We start from the raw sequence: 19,571 nt of genomic DNA, 5'->3' as shown, positions 1-19,571 counted from the left end.
TACTTGGCCCAGGCGGATTACGACAGGCGAATAAACCATAGTCCCAGAGTCGATTGGGGGGGGGCTGAGTATAATCATTATCCCACTAACAGGTATGCAACTTTGGAGGATCCTTACATCATATGTCAGCAGGTGACTGTGTTGTACCGGACCTGGTTAATTTATAGCAGGACAGCACGGACAGGCTTGTTTTCTCATAGACAGATGATTTGTGTGGTAACACACATTGTCTAAATTTGTATAGTTAGACAGTAACGACTCACTCCCCTCCCCCACACACACACACACATACACTGAGTTCATTCATCATGTATCTCAATGAATTACTAACATACAATAAACAGGAAACACGTGTATTCAATTTCTACACACCAAACTTCTACACGCTATAGAAATGCATACACATTAAAGTACAAGTCTAATCATAAATAAAAATACCTAGAATTTAGTCATTTTCAAATAAATTGGACTTCCGGGAAATATGAGAATATTAAGTTTGAAAAGTTGTGGGTCTTCAGGTTAATTTTCAAGAAAATGATGGTTGAATGTTAGTGGATAGTGGTCATTTTGACAGTATTATAAAAAAATTATCATTGGTTCCTATGGCAGAGATATTATTCCATATCTCAAAATGTAATCACGTGACATAAGCCGAACAAATCATATATTGTGAATGATGGAGTACTTTTTGTTGTCCTCGATTATTTCAAAAATCAGGGTATTAAAAGTGCCAAAAAAATGCAATTTTTGTAACATTGTGTTCCATGGAATTGTTTCAAAAATAGCAATTTTAGGAAAATATTAGGATAAGTTTCTCAAAATATGTCACAGTAACAAACAAAAGAATGCTATTTCACGGTGCCGTGGGACATTTTACATAAATAAACCAATGAACATTGTCATGCAATGTATGACCATTTTTTTCAAACATTATGAGTTGTCTTCTACCTTAATATATAATACTCTGACAAAGCCATTTTCTGATCAGTAAATACTATTATTATAATACATTAATAAAGTGAGATACGGATAAGCTTCATACCAAGAAGTTATTATGTTTTACATGTATTTTGTATATTAACTGCAACAACAACTAGTGTACTAACAAGGATGATTGTGTGGGATCCTGAGTCAAAATAGAATCCCCAATTTCAAGTTACTGTCTCCAGGAATAAAAATTGTATGTGGCTGTACAGGTGACTTTAGGCACAACAAAATCAATTGATACACCAATTAATAGAACAAATTTGTAGAATTATTAACTTCACAAGAAACCAATATTATTAAAAAGTTTGGCAGCCTATGCTTATCACACATTGAAATTTAGGAGCGATATTGCTGATTTTTTGTAATTTAAGAATATTTATGTATTATACTTTTATGGGCCGATGGCCTTAAACTTGTAAATAAAGACCATATATATATATATATATCAACGGCTATATATACTTCTGTGTCATACATTGTATATGAATACTAACCTAGCAACACGTCATGAATACGATTTACATTTTATTGCGTATTATGTATATGTATTATATATCCAGACTAACTATTTATTTAAAATAACTTACATTACAATGAAACATTCACTGGAAAGTATTACAACTACAACAGTTACTATTAAGCTTTTATTTTGTCAGTAAATTAAACAAATTTTCCATATCTGTAGATGTGTGTCTAATTTTGATTTTTTTATTGTCAATAACAAATGCTAAATTTTGAACGTTTTTACATCTAGCAATGTCATTCAATGTTTGTTTCGAATTGAGGTTCACCTAGCAGAATTTATTCTGCATTTAACTGTCAAACCAATAGAATTTAACAAAAACAATAACAAAAACAATAAATTATGTAGGTTACTAATTTCAGGTAATTAGGAATAAATGAAGAACAGTTGCGCTTTTTTTCACTTTAGTATCTTTTGAACCGAAATTGTTATCAATTTAATCCTCGATATACATACAATTCCAGGAAAAGTTAAATTGGTTCTTTTGAGCAAAGACCGAAGACTGTGCCTGCGACTATGGGAGGCCATTTCTTTGTTTACGCTGAAATAATAATGACTAAAATATGAAATAACTGCCAAGAATGCGAATCAAATATTGCTCCGCTCCAGACGAATTAAATCACGCGAACTCCGGGGATTGAATTGCCCTATTATAATATTTGTGACCATAGACAGTATAGTCTCGTGAAATGCGAGAATTTGAAGCAGATGACGTCATTTTGTGTTGGCTGCGATCCCAGAATGCACAGTTTCATCTTGGGACGGTCGGATTGAGCTGTCGTTTCATATTCGTTTATACCTTTAAATATTTTTGATTTATTTTATTCTGATTCACTATATTCTCGAGGTAGATATATATAAAGGTTTTGGCTCTTTATTTACAAATTATCGACGGCATTACTCAAGCAATTTTTGATCTGATCATCGTCGAAAACAGCGGAGACCTTTTTAGCTATATGGCCGCCATCTTGTGAATGTATACGTCCGCCTGATTTCAGTGGAGGCGAAGTTGGATTTTTGACGGAGTGTTTATCTGACGCATAAACATGGGAGACTCCGGTTCGGAGTGCAGCATCAAAGTATGTTGTCGTATTCGGCCAATGAACAATTCCGAAAAGGCTTCTGGTGCTTCGGTTATCGTGAAATTCCCGAGCCAGGACGACACTACAATATCCATAGGGGTAAGCTGTATTTTTAATCAATCCGTCAAGCAGGATCACTGATGTTCGCTTCATATTTTCTGATTTAATTAGCATTCCAAGACAATTAGTGGATGCTCCATTATTTCACAATATTTTTTGTATTTATTTGATCGTAGATTGTTTGAATATATTGTCCACGTACTCTATTTTCACATATACATTACATCCACCGACTATATGTCGATATTCTAGCTTTTAAATAATTCATGATCATTATCATAAACAGTCGGCGTTTTAATTTTTCGCCCTTTTTCTACATCGACATTTATTAGTCACGACTGTTTCCTGTTACTGTGTTACTTAAATGTTATTGATCTTCAAATAAGATTTGAATTCTTTGACACATCATTTTTTAAAAATCATGATACCGCTACGAATCGAAAGGATGGTGTGTTTACAAATTATAATTTACCCTGAACCTTATGTTACAAGGTGAAACATCAATTTATTTAGTTTTCATTTTGCTGCTTTTGGTTACAGTATTTGGTATATATGGATTATGCAAAATTATTTATTTCCATTAATAATAAAAATACATCTTTTTTGGTTTATTGATTTTATGTTAAAATATGGCTATGTTTACAGTCTTTGTTTATGTACAGGACTGTCTCTATGTTTGAATCTTCTCCAAAACCTTATTTTAACTGTCCTTTATAAAGGTGTTGGGAAGATTCTTTTACTTGTTCCTGAGTTTACAATTCACAGAGATCAACATTCATGGAGGCCACAGAGGCCAAGTTGCCGTGCTTTCCCTCCATCTGACTGTATTGTGCCCATTACATATTTTCTTTATAATTTCATATAGTCTAAGCATAGACTTATGGTCTAAGAAAGCCCAGCTTTCAACTCAGTTTTGCTTTATGCAGTCAGTGTGGATTTTTTTCTTTAAGTAGTGCTTTGTTCAGTTTCAGAAAAACAGGTTCAACTTACAGATTTGCATTGACGCATACCGTAACGCAGCGTTGGTGTAGAATAGAAGTGCATGGTAATCTATATACGATACAATTTTTGTGATGCAAATTGTACATACCAACACTTTCATGATGAATAAACTTCTCACACAATGACCTTAATTATTTAAAAAATAATGAAAAAAAAAGTGCACTCAGATTGTCTTAACATGACGAAAATGTCTTGAAACGTCCAAATGAGCGAACTAGTGAATATAGGATTCAATATGGCCACACATCTTGTTGCGCACAAGCAAACAAACTATGACGTCATGGTAAATTACTTCTTGATGATTTTGGATTTCATGTCTTGGCTTTGGTGGTGGGGCCAGGTGTAGTGTTCAGCATAGAAATAAAATAAGATAATTTGTCAACATTCACTTTTCCATATATTAGACGCCCCCTTCCCCATCCTAACCCAAATTTGTAGTATGCGTTGCTTATTGAAAAAACAACAAAACAAAGTAATTACTCAATCTTGCTGTAAGAGGGCAAATAATATTTCATCTTCATTGTCGCCCCATTTTGCTTTCAACGCAATCTGAGATGATTATTGAAAGTTAGTTTGATAATGATATTTTATTGTTAAATAATTGATATCGTACCATGTATGTGTCCTATATGAAGTTCATCCACCAAGAAAGTACTTGCTATCTACTGATTTTATCGCCAAGACCATATTTTTGAGAGATAACTACACACTCCTTTTTACACAAATGCCCGTCATGCCAATGTAGATTCTTAACTGAATCAGTCAGTATTTTAAACAAAACAGACAAATGCGTTTTCAGTGTTGGATAACCTACATGTATATTGTTAGCTGTTCACATAATTATTCTTCAGTCAATGCAGGGATTTTTAGGCTTCGTTCGGACGTAGTCTGAAAACGGGGACTCGTGTATTGACCCCTGTGTGTGTATCCGTGTGTCTGTGCATCCGTGTGTGCATTCGAACCTGTATATTTGACATTCCTGAACTGATTACATTCAAACTTCCCACATAAATCATACATAATATTATACATATGCACATTTGTTTCACAATCTGATTCAAGAGGGCCGAATGACGGCCATTTCTGTGCTGAAAAATCATCAAAATCGGGCATTTCTGGCATTCCGTAACCAGATCTTGGCTGTTTACAGGGGGATTTTGTTCAAACTTGGTAGATACATTGGACATAATGGGACGTCATTTTGTTTCTCAGATGGATTCAAAATGGCAGACAGGTGGCCATTTTGTTTTAATGAATGCTGTCCCAGTGCCATATCTTTGACATGCTTGACTGATTAGGTTCAAATTTTATATATTCACTCTACATCATGTATTGGTTTGATGATCAGATTCAAAATTTGTGCTAAAAATCATCAAAAAAATCAAGTTTTCCTGGCATGCCAAAACCAGATTTCATTTTTTTATGGATGGATTTTGTTCAAACTTTATTACATACATGTACGTTAGACATTATGGGGCCCTAGTGCACTTCATTTTGTTTTTCAGATCTGATTTAAAATTGCTGACTGGCAGCCATTTTGTTTTAATTAATGCGGTTCTGACATGCCTTACGATTATGTTTTATATATTCATTATACATCATGTCATAGATATACATATGTATTGGTTTGACTATCAAATTCAAAATGGCCTACCGGTGGCCATTTTGTTTTAAATAATGCTGTTCTAGAGCAATGTCTCTCAATATGGACAATACTCAGATCAGATGCAAGATGACTGCATGTCAGTAATTTTAATGTTAAAAAATCATAATCAAGCATGACATGTTTATGTTCCAACTATATTACTATAAACAAAACTACAGTATATACTTCTTAACTTTGATAACCAACAGGGACTGTGGCATACATGGCTTGTTTTTATGCAACATTATATTTTTTCAATAACAGAAAACTGAATTAAAAATAAGTTATCATTTTCTTAATTTTTTTAAGATTAGTACATTCTATTTAAATGCAGAAGATGAAAAACAAATTGTAGGGTCATCAGATAAATTTTTTGAAAAACAAAACGCTGAATTTTAATGAAAATTATTTATTATGCAGTGAAAGTATTTCCTCACATCTAGTAATTTTCCTAGTTGACAATTGCTGACATTCTGTTATATTTTTATTGATATGAATATAAATCATTATATTTTTTACAAATTTTTAAACAATTTTTTGTGTAATTGTAACAGTAGCTTTTTCGTTTGATATTAAATAAAATAAATAATTGGTCATGCATGTACTTTGTGAAAACCTAGTGAATTGATCCTCAGGCGGATGCAGAACGGAACACTAGGCATGGTGTAATCTCTCAGCTTGTAGTATTGTTAAAGGTATACTAGTCATATGAATTACTGTCTGTGTTTTCCTGTTTGGATTTGTTCTTGAATGAAGTGTTACACAACAAAATTCTTAGTAAAATAAATTCATGTGTGATCATCCTTGGCTAATTGAGGCTTATGCAGACATCAATTTTGATTTTTTTTCTGACTGTCATATGACACACTGTTATTAATATTTTGTGACTTGTGTGTATGATTGCCACTGTATGGAATGTGAATCTAAAATGAATAAAATAAAATAGAATATATAACCTATAAACCTGACTGAGAAAATTTAGCGAAAATAAGGCTGGAGGGAGCATTGCATCCAATTGCACAGCAAATTTTAATATACTTAAGTGTCTAAAATTATGATTTTAAATTATGAAATTGAAGTGTAAACAATAGGGTCTAATGATTCAAACCAAGACAATAATATTTTTCCCATAATATTGCATCATACAGTTTCATTGTGGTTAGGACATTATACTGTGGATTATGTCAATTTATTTTATGATTTTAGCCGTTATGGTCGACTGAAAACACAGAGGCATGACATGAATATCTCAATGATGTTTTCAGACATGCCTGGCCTAATGACATTTGTATTCAAACTCGGTATGATGTCAAGCATTCTTTCTTGGTTTTGATCATTGTGCGTGGCATGAATATTTCAATTTCATACGACAATGTACACTGTAGACATTCATTATCCATTGTATTAGCTTAGTATAATTGTGTATGAAACACTGGATTACTTACTTTATGGTAAATATGTTGATCTCCTTCAGACATGACAAAGACAGAATTAGAATTGTACATTTATGTTGACTGATTTTGATGTAAACAAAATAACAAGCCCTGCAGTATTGACTTGCATGTAAATATATAGGCATCATCTTGAGTCACACACCATTGTGTTTTTCGATTCTGTGTATCTTTGCGTTTATTGGGTTTATCTTCCTACATTCACTCTGCAACATTTTGTAGATGATCACAGATGATCATTTGGTTTCACGTAAATATTGCTTGTTTTTACAATAAATAAAATAATTATTATGTAAGTGTATAAATGGTGAAAGTCGTGTTACCGCAAAACAAACAAGAGACTTGTGTCTCTTGCAAGGAATTGCTATTAATATTAATGATCATTTCAATGACGTCACAAAATGGTGTGATATACATATCAGAGGATTTGACGGACGGAAACAAAATAATAAGAACAGTTATGCCCAAATATATAATTAAACTTTCCAGTTTTTACGTCGTCCCCCTGTTAGGGACTATCTGCTACCGGTGAGTGCTCTCGTGACCAGATACAGTATGTACACATCAACGACTTGTCCTTGGTACATGCCTATTATCCTTAGTGTACCTTCAACACTGTCTTGCAGTGCCATCATAAAAAAAAAAACTTGACGATGTTTATGAAAATCTAACTTCATTTCAATCTTAATGCTGATTGGCGGAATATTATTGAGTCGGCTTTCACCATTTATAAACAAAAGACTGTATGCTATGCAAGTCTAATGTAAATATTTTATGGCGATTTTTTTTTTTATGAGCCATTTTCTAGTTCCTCATTTCTATTTGAAAGTTCATTAGAAAGAATAGTGTATTTTGCAAAAAAAAATTGAATGCTGAACCATTAAAATATCACTTATTTTGGACATAAACACATCTCTGTAATTTATGTAAATGCTACAAGCAAATATGATAGTTTCCTTACTACTCATATCAACATTACACATGTGGGATCAAGTGCGTTATTCAGTTACATTAAATTCAAACCTACAGTCTTCATTTCAGCACATTTAGAAAAGATAGGATTTTAGTCATCAAATATACCAAAACTATTACATGTATACGCACTAAAACTAAGTTGTGTAATGGTACAAATGTATATGTTGGCCTGAAAAGATGTATAATAGCAAGGTTATCGGCTATCATAAAGTATGTTACTTCCTGGTTGACTGTCTTCGTGATGACAGTGCTTGGTGCTACTCTACCGCTGTGCATACTGTACTTTGTTCTACTCTCCCTGTATTAATCAGTTAGTCAAACATTTAAAGAAATAGTTAAGAAATAAGAATGCAATCTATTTGATGCTTTATTCAGTACATTATAGTATTGACGATTGAATAATTTGCTTTTTCCTATAGTTCAGTGACATGCTATACGGTGTGCCGTGTCGTGTGATGCACAGTGGTCTATCAGTTGATCACTATATGACCGGCCACTTGATCCAAAATAGATGCTGCATACGTGCTGATTTCAGTGTACTTTATGTAAATCTGTGCTGTGTACATACCACCAGTTTCTGATATCTGCATGACTACACTAAAATGATATTGTCTTACATACGTGTGTATGCTATATAATGACTAATACAAAACATACACAAAATTTAGTTGATACAATACATTGTGTCTACCAAATAATAAACTAAAATGAGAAGCAGGTCTAAAAAAAAATTACCAGTAACCAAAAGCTGTTTATTTTGTTCTGAGGGATTTATTAATAAATTCATAGTGGGCTATAACAGACTGGTTGCTCTCTACAAAAATGAAAAGTGCCTTTTTCCCTTCACTTGTATGAGTATCAGATAATCAATAATAAATAAAAAATATTTCATTACAAATTATGTTTTTGTTTCAATAAAATTCACAACCTGTAACTAATTCTGATTGGTCAAATGACCAGGGAGGAAATGTTGAATATTTCTACGACCACCTGCCACAAGTAAAATCTGAGAATCTGTTGGTGGACCACAGACTTGAAATTTTGACTCTGGAATTACTTTGGTTCTTGCTATATATAATACCTAAGTAAATACTGTGATACAGGTGGGGTTTTTTAATAGTGTCGACAAAAAACAGTAATTTTAAAATGTCACTTGATAATGATAAAACATGTATAGGAATGGCCAGCATGGTGAAAATGGCAGAAAATTATAATGTTGGGAATTAGAGAAAAATGCATTAAGCTGAAAACTAAAAATGACATGAATTAATCTGGTACAGTCATGCAGGTACTTAATAAATAGCTGTTTATGAATAATGCATGATATTTGGTTATCTCCGGTCAAAAGCTAAATATGTATTCAATATCATTACTGCTGATAACTAGGAACTACTAAGTATAACGATAAGTAACTTGTTAAGTCATTATTTTTCCAACTAACATTAAGGTGTAACATTATATGCAGTTTTCTCTATTTTCTTCATTGATTTTGAACCAAACAGATATAATTTGCCATTGGCTTGCAAGTCTTGATCAAAATTATGAAAAATATGAAAACAAACTATGTGGTTTTATTTAGTGATTTGGCATCTAAAATGCTAATACCAGGGGTAGTAGTAGTAAATGTTTGGCAAACATACATAATGTATTTAAATAATTGTGTTTTTCTTGTTTAATCTGAATATTTTCAGCCATAATACATTTCCATGCAAAGGTATGGTATATTAATAAACAGGAAAATATCTTTAACGTTGAACAGTTTCTTTGTTTCTGCACTCAATATCCTGTAATGTATCATTTTGTTTACCACCAATACGGAGATGAATATATTATAATGGTCTTTATTTACCACTCAAAGGCCATTGGCCATAATGTATTATAGTGCAAGGCAAATACTCAATTTAAGTGTATGGTAAACATAGGCAGCCAGTCATTGTAAAATATTAGTTTTGTGTGAACTTAGTAGAATGCAATGGGTCTCTTGTTGTGTATACTTTTTTTCAAATGGTCGTGAATATACATGAAAAAGTTTTCTGTAGATTCTTCTGTAGCAGAAGCTCAAATGTTCAAATGAGAGCAAGAGACGTCACTGTAGTATGTATTCCTTGGATATTCCCATCTACCCTTGGACTGAACTTCACACAAATATCGAACATCTTTGGATAATTCTTGCGGGAATTGAATCCCAAGCAATGACAACAACACACGCTAAGAGTGCAAAGGCTCATGGATAGACGCTTGTTTGTAAACAATGACACGCTATGGCCACCTGAAGCATGCGTAGGTGACGACTCCCTCGCTTTAATTGCATGTCGGTGTGTTATTTAGATTGAATTAAAAATGATAAATTTGTGGCCATTTTGTTTCACGAATGCTGTTCCAGTGCCATACTTGCATCTCTGACATGCCTTGACTGATTATGCTCAAACTTTATACAAGCATCATCCATCATGTCACATATGCAATGATACATTTGTTTCCCAGCCCAATTCAACAAATTCCAAATGACATCAATTTTACTGTGGGAACAATATTTCTAAATACCCTATTTCAGCCATTCAGTTTAATAGCTACATGTACATGTTATTGCCTCACTAGTTTGCAACATCACCAATCATTTCACTGAATGGTTTATGTTGGTGCATGTGATTTAAAAATCAAGCATTTTCAATATTCAAAATTTACATGTATGTATGTGTGTGTTGTACGAGTTCTGATTCAAAATGGTTGAATGCTTTCAGATACGTTTACAACGGGGAACATGTCATGTCAATGACTTGTCACTTTCAAATCAAGTGTGGGGAACAGAACAAACAACAGCCTCAAAAAGAAACACGGCCTATGCTCCTTCCACCTGTGCTAGTCCTTTTCAATGCTGGTCACCCTCCAGTTGTTTTTGTACCAAACTGTAGGCTGCTACAGAAAATTAAGTATCATGTACTCACAAGTTTCAACATGGATTCAAGTACCAAAAAAAAGATTTCTTGGGCTACATTTGTACAATCGGTACAAGTGAATATTATCAAGACGCTGTAAACTTTTCAAATTGGTAGGCCAGCTAGGCTCTCGGAATTGATGGTAATTCTTATCACAAAGATGGTCCCTTAGGCATCTCTAGACCTGGAAGCCAACTGTTCTCAATCAAGAGGAGAGCCTTGTCAAAGGGATTCAATCAATTTGGAGCATACTTTGTCTCCTGATTTTCTGATCAATGTGAGAAAATCAGAATCTCTGATTCTGATCATAATCTTTCTGGGATTGGAGCTGAACACAGAAATGTTCTCCTTTTGGCCATCAAGGAACACTTCTAGATTAGTTGATGTTAATATGTTTGCTTTGCTTCATACCAGTAGCAAATATATCAGAAATAACTAATATTGTTGGGCACAACAAGGAAGGGAAGACAGTGTGCAGATCATACTGGTAAATCATCTCACATGGGTTTTTCTAAAAGCTCTACTGATCTCTCAATAAGGTTACTCGTAAAACCAAGCATGGCCATAATCACTAGATATGTTACACTCCTGTTGAGGGGTTAACACGTAATGGATCAGAAGTATATGCCCCAGCCAGGATTGGTTTCCAAATTCCACTAATTCTCATTCTATTAGTGGACCACCAAGGAATCTGCCATTTGAACCTACTAACGCAACATCTTCCATGAAACGCAGGGACATGGACTGCAATGTGTTCAGCATGTTCTAACCCATAAGTTTTCTTAGTTCTCATGCCACTTGTGTAATACCGGTGCATAGATTAGACACTATGTAAACAGTAACAATATTGGATTGCTACTGGCTATGTTTTAGTATTAAAATCAATTCATCTTAGAAAGATAGCAAGGCATTTAGTATAAATACTAGAGTGTCATTAAATCTGATGTAAGATGTATAAAAATGTATATTGATCACATGATATGGAGGGGCCATACTATTAAAGATGATGTATATGTTTATTCAGCTTTACCAATGACTTTGCATTGCTATGCAAATCTAGACAGGTGGGAAACACCTACATTTTGTATGCTAGTCAGGTTCAGATATCTGTACATGTCTCGGTATGGTACTGATTGTGATATGGGAGTGAATACAAAAAATCTACCATCAATCATACAACATTGAACACATAAAATATCCTTCCATGAAGCACTGTCCAGACATCATTGCATGTGTGAATCATTCATTTTGTATTACAATATTGTACATAACTGACTGTCATGGAAAGTGTAATAAAATAAGAACCAATAAAATAGATTATGTAATGTATTGCTTTCAGGTAAAGTAGCTTGATATACCGGTAAATGAGTGATTGTGATGTTTCACTATGTGGGCCTCTAGTGGGTGACATCGTGCATTATTATCACGTACCGTTGTCAGGCAGTATTCACTCCCATATTATATTTAACGAGTAGTATTGACATTACACTCATTTGTCTCGGATTCTACCAAATTTCAGAAATACTGCTGTAATTTTAATCATATATATACATATTGTGTAGGTGGAGCAGTTGTTCTTAGTTCAGACATTTATGTATTGTTAAATTATCCCAGTAGACACTATGAAAATATTGAATATTTATATTCGTGAAGTGAAACATAGTCTCTTCCCATGAATGATATTATTGTTACTTGTATTAATTTTCAAAATGAAGATTAAATTTAAAACTTGATATAATAATGGTTCTTATTCCAATTTTATTTTTTGAATGCAATGATTTTTAATTCATTTAATGCCAGTCATAGTTTTTGATGTTTGCCTTTGCAGTGCTATGTTTGTAGTCAATGAATACACACACATCAGAACTGTATCTTGATAGGATATCCATGTTTACTTTAATTATTCACTTGTCTAGTGGATTTATCACTAAATATGACATGTACATAACTGTTGTCAGTTCTTGCGTGGTTTCACTTTGTCAGTCTGGAAAGAAAAATGCAACATTTTCAACAAATGCCTCAAAAAAATTAAATACAATTAAACTAAGCTAATTTAATAAATATATTCATCTTCATGTGATGCAAATGGAATTCCCTGTTTCAGCCTCATGACATAGATTAGGTAGGTATCTCAGAGTGCTATGCTATCAACAACTGATACAATGTAGGAAACCAGTATTTATTCTTTGTTCTATAATAGTCGGATTACACTGAGACAAACACTGTTATATTGTGTGTGTCCCTCTCAAAGGAGTTTGAGAATTTTTCTGAGGTGACTTGTATAATAATATAGCCATTGATGAATGAACCTCTGTAAAATTTTTGGAGCTGGATATTTCTCAGGATTTTTATTTTTAACAACACTGTTAAGTCTGTGACCTTTATGACTCATTCCTCTGACTACACGGGTCAAAATAATGACTAGATAGTCTGTATTCATTTGACCTAAACACAGTTTTGCTGCCAACTTAATAGCGTTGAATACAAATATTTTTGTATGTAAACATAGTATGAAATATTAAACTGACCTTGCATCAATGTTTCAAACATAAATTATGTAAATGTGAAATTTTTGTTATTGCAAAATGATACTTTATTGTTCAGTGGAAAAAATGGCTGATTTTAAATTCTGGAATGTGTTTTTTTAGCTCCGCTGTCGACTTTGTCGAGCGGAGCTTATCATATGAGTGATTGTCCGTCGTCGTCGTCCGTCGTCCGTGTCAATGTTTTACTTTTTCGACTTCTTCTTGAAAACTACAAGCCTGAATGCTTTGATACTTGGTGTATATGTACCTTGGGTAGACCTCTCTTAGGTTTGTTCATTTCATGTTGATATCTTCAATTCTCTAATTTTGGTGAATATTTTTGTCATTTTTGGTAAAAAGTGATATTTTCGACTTCTTGTTAAAAACCGCAAGTGCAATTGCTTTGATTTTACATATATAGGTACTACATGTGGACCTCTCTCAGATTTGTTCATTTTGTAATGATATCTTTAATTCTCTAATTTTGGTGAATATTTTTGTCATTTTTGGTAAAAAGTGATATTTTCGACTTCTTGTTAAAAACCGCAAGTGCAATTGCTTTGATATTACATATATAGGTACTACATGTGGACCTCTCTCAGATTTGTTCATTTTGTAATGATATCTTTAATTCTCTAATTTTGGTGAATATTTTTGTCATTTTTGGTAAAAAGTGATATTTTCGACTTCTTGTTAAAAACCGCAAGTGCAATTGCTTTGATATTACATATATAGGTACTACATGTGGACCTCTCTCAGATTTGTTCATTTTGTAATGATATCTTTAATTCTCTAATTTTGGTGAATATTTTTGTCATTTTTGGTAAAAAGTGATATTTTCAACTTCTTGTTAAAAACCGCAAGTGCAATTGCTTTGATATTACATATATAGGTACTACATGTGGACCTCTCTCAGAATTGTTCATTTTGTAATGATATCTTTAATTCTCTAATTTTGGTGAATATTTTTATCATTTTTGGTAAAAAGTGATATTTTCGACTTCTTGTTAAAAACCGCAAGTCCAATTGCTTTGATACTACATATATAGGTACTACATGTGGACCTCTCTCAGATTTGTTCATTTTGTGATGATATCTTCAATTCTCTAATTTTGGTGAATATTTTTGTAATTTTTGGTAAAAAGTGATATTTTCGACTTCTTGTTAAAAACCACAAGTCCGATTGCTTTGATATTACATATATAGGTACTACATGTGGACCTCTTTCAGATTTGTTCATTTTGTGATGATGTCTTCAATTCTCTAATTTTCGTGAATATTTTTGTAATTTTTGGTAAAAAGTGATATTTTTGACTTCTTGTTAAAAACCAATAGTTCAATTGCTTTGATATTACATATTTAGATACTACATGTAGACCTTTCTCAGATTTGTTCATTTCGTGATGATATCTTCAATTCTCTAATTTTGGTGAATATTTTAGTCATTTTTGGTAGAAAGTGATATTTTCGACTACTTGTTAAAAACTGTAAGTCCGATTGCTTTGATACTATACATATTGTTCATTTTCTGATGATGTCTTCAGTTCTTTAATTGAAATGTGCATTTCTAACAGCGGAGCTATCTCAGCCGATAGGCTGCTTGTTTTTCTTGTGCGGTAAGCATAGTTGGGCCCAGTGAAGAATTGCATCACCCCATAGCACCATACAATAGATAATAAATTGAGTGTGAAGTCATAGATTTCTAATTTTAGGCTTGTTTCATTCTTTTCAGGGTAAAGTATGGGTTTTTGACAAAATATTTAAACAATTCACAACACAAGAACAAGTTTACAGTTCCTGTGCAAAACAGATTGTTAAAGGTAGGTTATATATATTAAATGATCTTCCTACAACACCTCATCTCCAGTTTCAGCGGTAAAATGACCTCTGTCATATATGCAACTGCACTAGTAGTAAAGTCACAAAACTGACTATGAGAAAGAACAAGCATAAAAAGTAGCGATTGAGAGCGACAAAAGCACTGTGCCTACTTCAGGACGCATACTCGTACTCAAGGAATATGCAAATATTTGGGAAATACTGTTAAACATCAATGGATTTGCTTTGCCAAGTTATTGACTCAAAATATATTTAAAACTTGTAAATATGTTGAATATTTTGTGAATTTGTACAATATTATAAGTAAATTTGTAATGTTAAATTTGCAATGTTAAATTTGCAAACAATTTTGAATGTGCATATTCCACATTTGGAATAGGCTCGCCCTACACTGTTACCATGGAACTTTCTAAAGTAAACAAGATGAAATCTTGCCATCTTTGCTGAAAACAAGTTACAAATGTAGATATTGCGAGTCAGACATTAATTTTTTCGTCAATATCAGTAATGGTCACATATGTTCTACAAGTGTTCATCAGTATCTTACTTGGGTGTCAATATAAATTCGTCTTTGAACTGGAAATCTCATATTAACAAAGTCACTAACATACTTAGCTCTAAAATTGGTATAATCTCACAAATTCGACATTATGTCCCAAAGTATATTCTTATGCTATTATATAATACCCTGATTCTTCCACATTTAACGTACTGTGTTGAAATATGGGGAAACGCTTATCCTACCCTTCTTGAACCGATTCTACGACTCCAGAAAAGACTTGTGCGGCTTGTCACTTTTTCAAAATGGAACTCGCATTCTGCAACACTGTTCTGTTCTCTTCAAATTCTGGACATTCACAAACTATGTAAATTCCACTCTTGTCTATATATTTTCGATTTAAATAAAAATCGTTTCGCATGCTGTTCTGATACCTACATCAACACTCCTTCTCATAATTATCCCACTAAAATAAATAGAAGTGGCAGCCTCTCTATACCAAAAACAAAACTTTCTATAACCCAGCATAAGATAAAGTTTGCATCATTTAAGCATTGGAATTCACTCAGACCAGAACTACAAAATGCCAATATTAGTAATATTTTTTTTAAAATTGTCTGAAAGCTGAACTTATATCTGAATATTCAGATTAATTATACGACTATTGGCTGACAACTCACTACAGACTGACTGATTAACTGATTGACAAGCCGACTAATTGACTGGTAGTTTGTACAATGTGATTGATTGTTTTGCGATTAGAAAAATATTAATCTATTTATTTTGCAATTAAGTGACTTATTTATTCAATTGAATTATGATTATTCACCATATCAGGATAGAGCATAAAAATCACATATACATATATATGATTACCTTGTGATATTTGTTTCATTGACAGACTGATTGTTTGCTTGATTTTGCAGTTTAGTGATTAGTTTATTTTGTGGAAAATGATTTATTAAATTTAGTGATTTGTTTATTGTGCGACAAAATAATGTTCATATTCACTCAGCAATTTCAATGACTTATTTATTTAATTTTGATATTTAGTAATTGAACTATAATTTTGCGCCATTTCACGATAAAAATGTATGTATATGATAAATTTATGATAATCCGCACGTCAGTACAGTATTATTTCTTATTCCGGGTCTAGGACTCGACTAGCTCAAATGAGCTAATTCCATGACCCACACCAGAATCCTTTGCAGTGGTAAAAAGGAAAAATTAATTGTGTTATGTATATTTTCTTTTTCTGATGTAAATAAATAAATACAAATACAAACAATTATGTGGGTTTAAAGTTGCACTGAGTGTGCCATTGTTATTTGTTGACCACTAGTAGAAAAAAATAACACAGTGACCAAAAAATAACATGTGGTCAAAATATAGCGCGTATTGTGCATTAATTACTGCAAAAATATTGCTGAAGTTAAAGCAGTTTCTCATATAATATTGATGTAGAGTCATAATATCTTTGTTATCTACTATCAGATGTCCTGGGAGGTTACAATGGTACTATTTTTGCATATGGACAGACATCCAGTGGTAAAACACATACTATGGAGGTCAGTAATACCTTCTACAGTAATTTCATTTCACTACATCTTATGTTTCATTTGACAATTTTGATGATTAACATAAGTATGGAGATAAAATGGGCTTTTTTTGTTGATTTATTTTTTAGGGTGTATTGGGAGATTCTGAAATGCAAGGTATTATTCCCCGTATAATCCAAGATATATTTAACCATATCTATATGATGGATGAAAACCTAGAGTTTCACATTAAGGTGAGTCATGCTGTATAATGAATGATTCACTGTTTCTATGCTTAAAATTCAGTTCAAGCCTTTTTGTCGTCCGGAACCGGATCTCAGTAGTGTGTGAATAGATTTCATTCTGACTTAGTACATACATTTGACATAATGGCACCTTCATGCACGCCATTTTGTCTTGGGGGGGGGGGGGGGGTTCCACAGTCAGATTCAAGATGGCTTAATTGCTGCCATTTAAATACTCAAAATGTACTCAAAATAAATTATTTGGGATGAAAATAATAGGTCAATGTGCACTGCATCATATTCAATGCCTTCTTTATTATTTAGTATCATGTGTTTATGCATTAATGCACAAAAAAACCATATCTTGATGCAATTTAATGTTTTTTATGTGCATATTACAGGTCTCATATTTTGAAATATATCTGGATAAAATTCGGGACCTTCTAGATGGTAAGTTCTGCACATGTATAAGCTGTCATGTATTTTTAAGTGTTTGTCTTTCTGTAGTTGTCAGTAGTGAAAAAAAAATGATTTTGTACATTCTTTTTATTTGCAAGGCTTGTGGCTATCCCAGTTGGGAGAATTCATTTAGTGGGAAGGGTCATAATGACATAAAATATCCCAGTGTCTTTGTTACAATGAACAGTAGACTATAAATTAATGATGAATTAGACTACCTGTTCTACATCACAGAGCATGTACCAGTGTTGATTTGTCTATTGATTTGTGACTTAGGTTTTCCTAGACATTGTACACACAGAGCATACATGTAGTGTAAACACACAAATTGTATTCAATAGTTTCGTCATGCTTGTTGTAATTTGATCTCCAAATCAATAATTTCAATCGCATACAAAACCAGCATAAAATTGTGGACTGTTCAATTTTCTGGTGTATGCAGGGTTAAATATGTTGGAAATCAGTCAAACTTGAGAATTGCATACAATCTGATTTGTCATTAATGGACATTCTTTACCAATTACTGATATAGTAGTGGTTGCTTTATTGGTCTCTGGATTCTACATGGGGTTTAGCACACTCAAAAAAAATGTGTTGACTCTCTACACTGGCAAGTGTAGAATTTGCCATAGACTCAATAAGAGAAGACAAAAACCACTGACTAAGATTCATTCTCTTATGAATGTGAGGTTAGGAAAGCCCCAATTAAGGTTCACATGTAATTGTGTATGACCGAGTCTTGTTGATAGAATATTAAATTGCAAAATGTGGTCACGCAACAGAGAGAGACCCTTATTGTTACCTGGCATGAAAATATCTAAAAACAAGGATATTATTGTATGACAGATGCACTTGTAGTTCGAGAAGTAATACAGTAAAACCTGTCAAAACCGACCATGACTGGGACTGGGATCTATGGTCGGTTTTCAGAGGGAGTCGGTTTATTCAGGGTGGGCGTGACTTTGATTGAAACAACAATTACAAATAAAAGACACAGGAGTTTGCCTCCTGTGATTATACATGTATTTACATTTATTGTATTGTTTCAATAAAATAATTTACCAAACAAGACAAGAATATTATGGTATGTACATGAAATCAATAAACATTAAAATAACTGTTGGAACAGACCGGGTAAGTATCGCGTATCGTAACTGAAGGCGTCCATTTTGAATGACATCACAATGTAAGTTCACATGAGCTACATGTAATTATCATAATTTATGCAGACAGTCAATTTTGCTGTTAAGTCAATGAATCAAATTACGATGTAAAAAAATCATCAAGTTTTGAAGAACATCTTTTTTCAACGATTTTGTTTTCCGTTCGAATTATGACATTTTGGATATCTGTCAAGTAACTGGAGTCTTTGTTTATTGTGAAGTTTTGTAATCTTGTCAACATGTCTAGCACATTGCCATGCGTCAAGTCACGGTCATCGTGGGGGTCAATAATTTGACTGTTGTTGCAATTTATGTCATCGTTGTCTATAGATTCATGGTTTTCTTTGTCTGCAATAAAATTCTCAACAATCTGTTGCTCTCACTCGCCGTCATACATTGCTTCAGTCAGTATACGTTCATCAAAGTGGAGGTATTCTACAACGCTACACTGTGTTTGCGGGTCTGCAACTTGCTAAATAAGGTTTCCGAATTCTTTGTTGTCGTCTGCTTCTTTGTCATCATAAATTTCAATCTTGAAGCCCCCTTTACGGAAACATTCGAAAGCACAAAATTGTCGATCAGAATCGTTATGGAAAGAAGAAAACTCAATGTCTTGATTATTGAAGAAGTCATGATGCA

The 19,571-nt window shown here is 33.0% G+C and overlaps 1 protein-coding gene across 2 annotated transcripts in view; it reads left to right on the top strand.

Moving 5' to 3' along the window:
• The first annotated feature begins 2,261 nt into the window (after positions 1–2,261).
• LOC100377709 (kinesin heavy chain) overlaps positions 2,262–19,571 on the top strand; it is a 34,098-nt gene continuing 16,788 nt past the window's right edge. Inside the window, exons 1-5 of one of the 2 annotated variants that reach the window (XM_085501260.1) lie at positions 2,262–2,691; positions 14,919–15,006; positions 17,022–17,095; positions 17,215–17,319; positions 17,712–17,760. In XM_085501260.1, the coding sequence (XP_085357386.1) occupies positions 2,557–2,691; positions 14,919–15,006; positions 17,022–17,095; positions 17,215–17,319; positions 17,712–17,760 (451 nt within the window). In that variant the 5' untranslated portion in view covers positions 2,262–2,556. The remainder of the gene's footprint in view (positions 2,692–14,918; positions 15,007–17,021; positions 17,096–17,214; positions 17,320–17,711; positions 17,761–19,571) is intronic. The other variant, XM_085501261.1, reaches the window with a different exon arrangement.

Source organism: Saccoglossus kowalevskii, chromosome 7 (assembly GCF_978046115.1).
Source record: "Saccoglossus kowalevskii chromosome 7, keSacKowa6.1, whole genome shotgun sequence".
Lineage (NCBI taxonomy): Eukaryota > Metazoa > Hemichordata > Enteropneusta > Harrimaniidae > Saccoglossus > Saccoglossus kowalevskii.
Note: the sequence above shows the minus strand (reverse complement) of the source record. Positions and strands in the feature narration are given on the sequence as shown.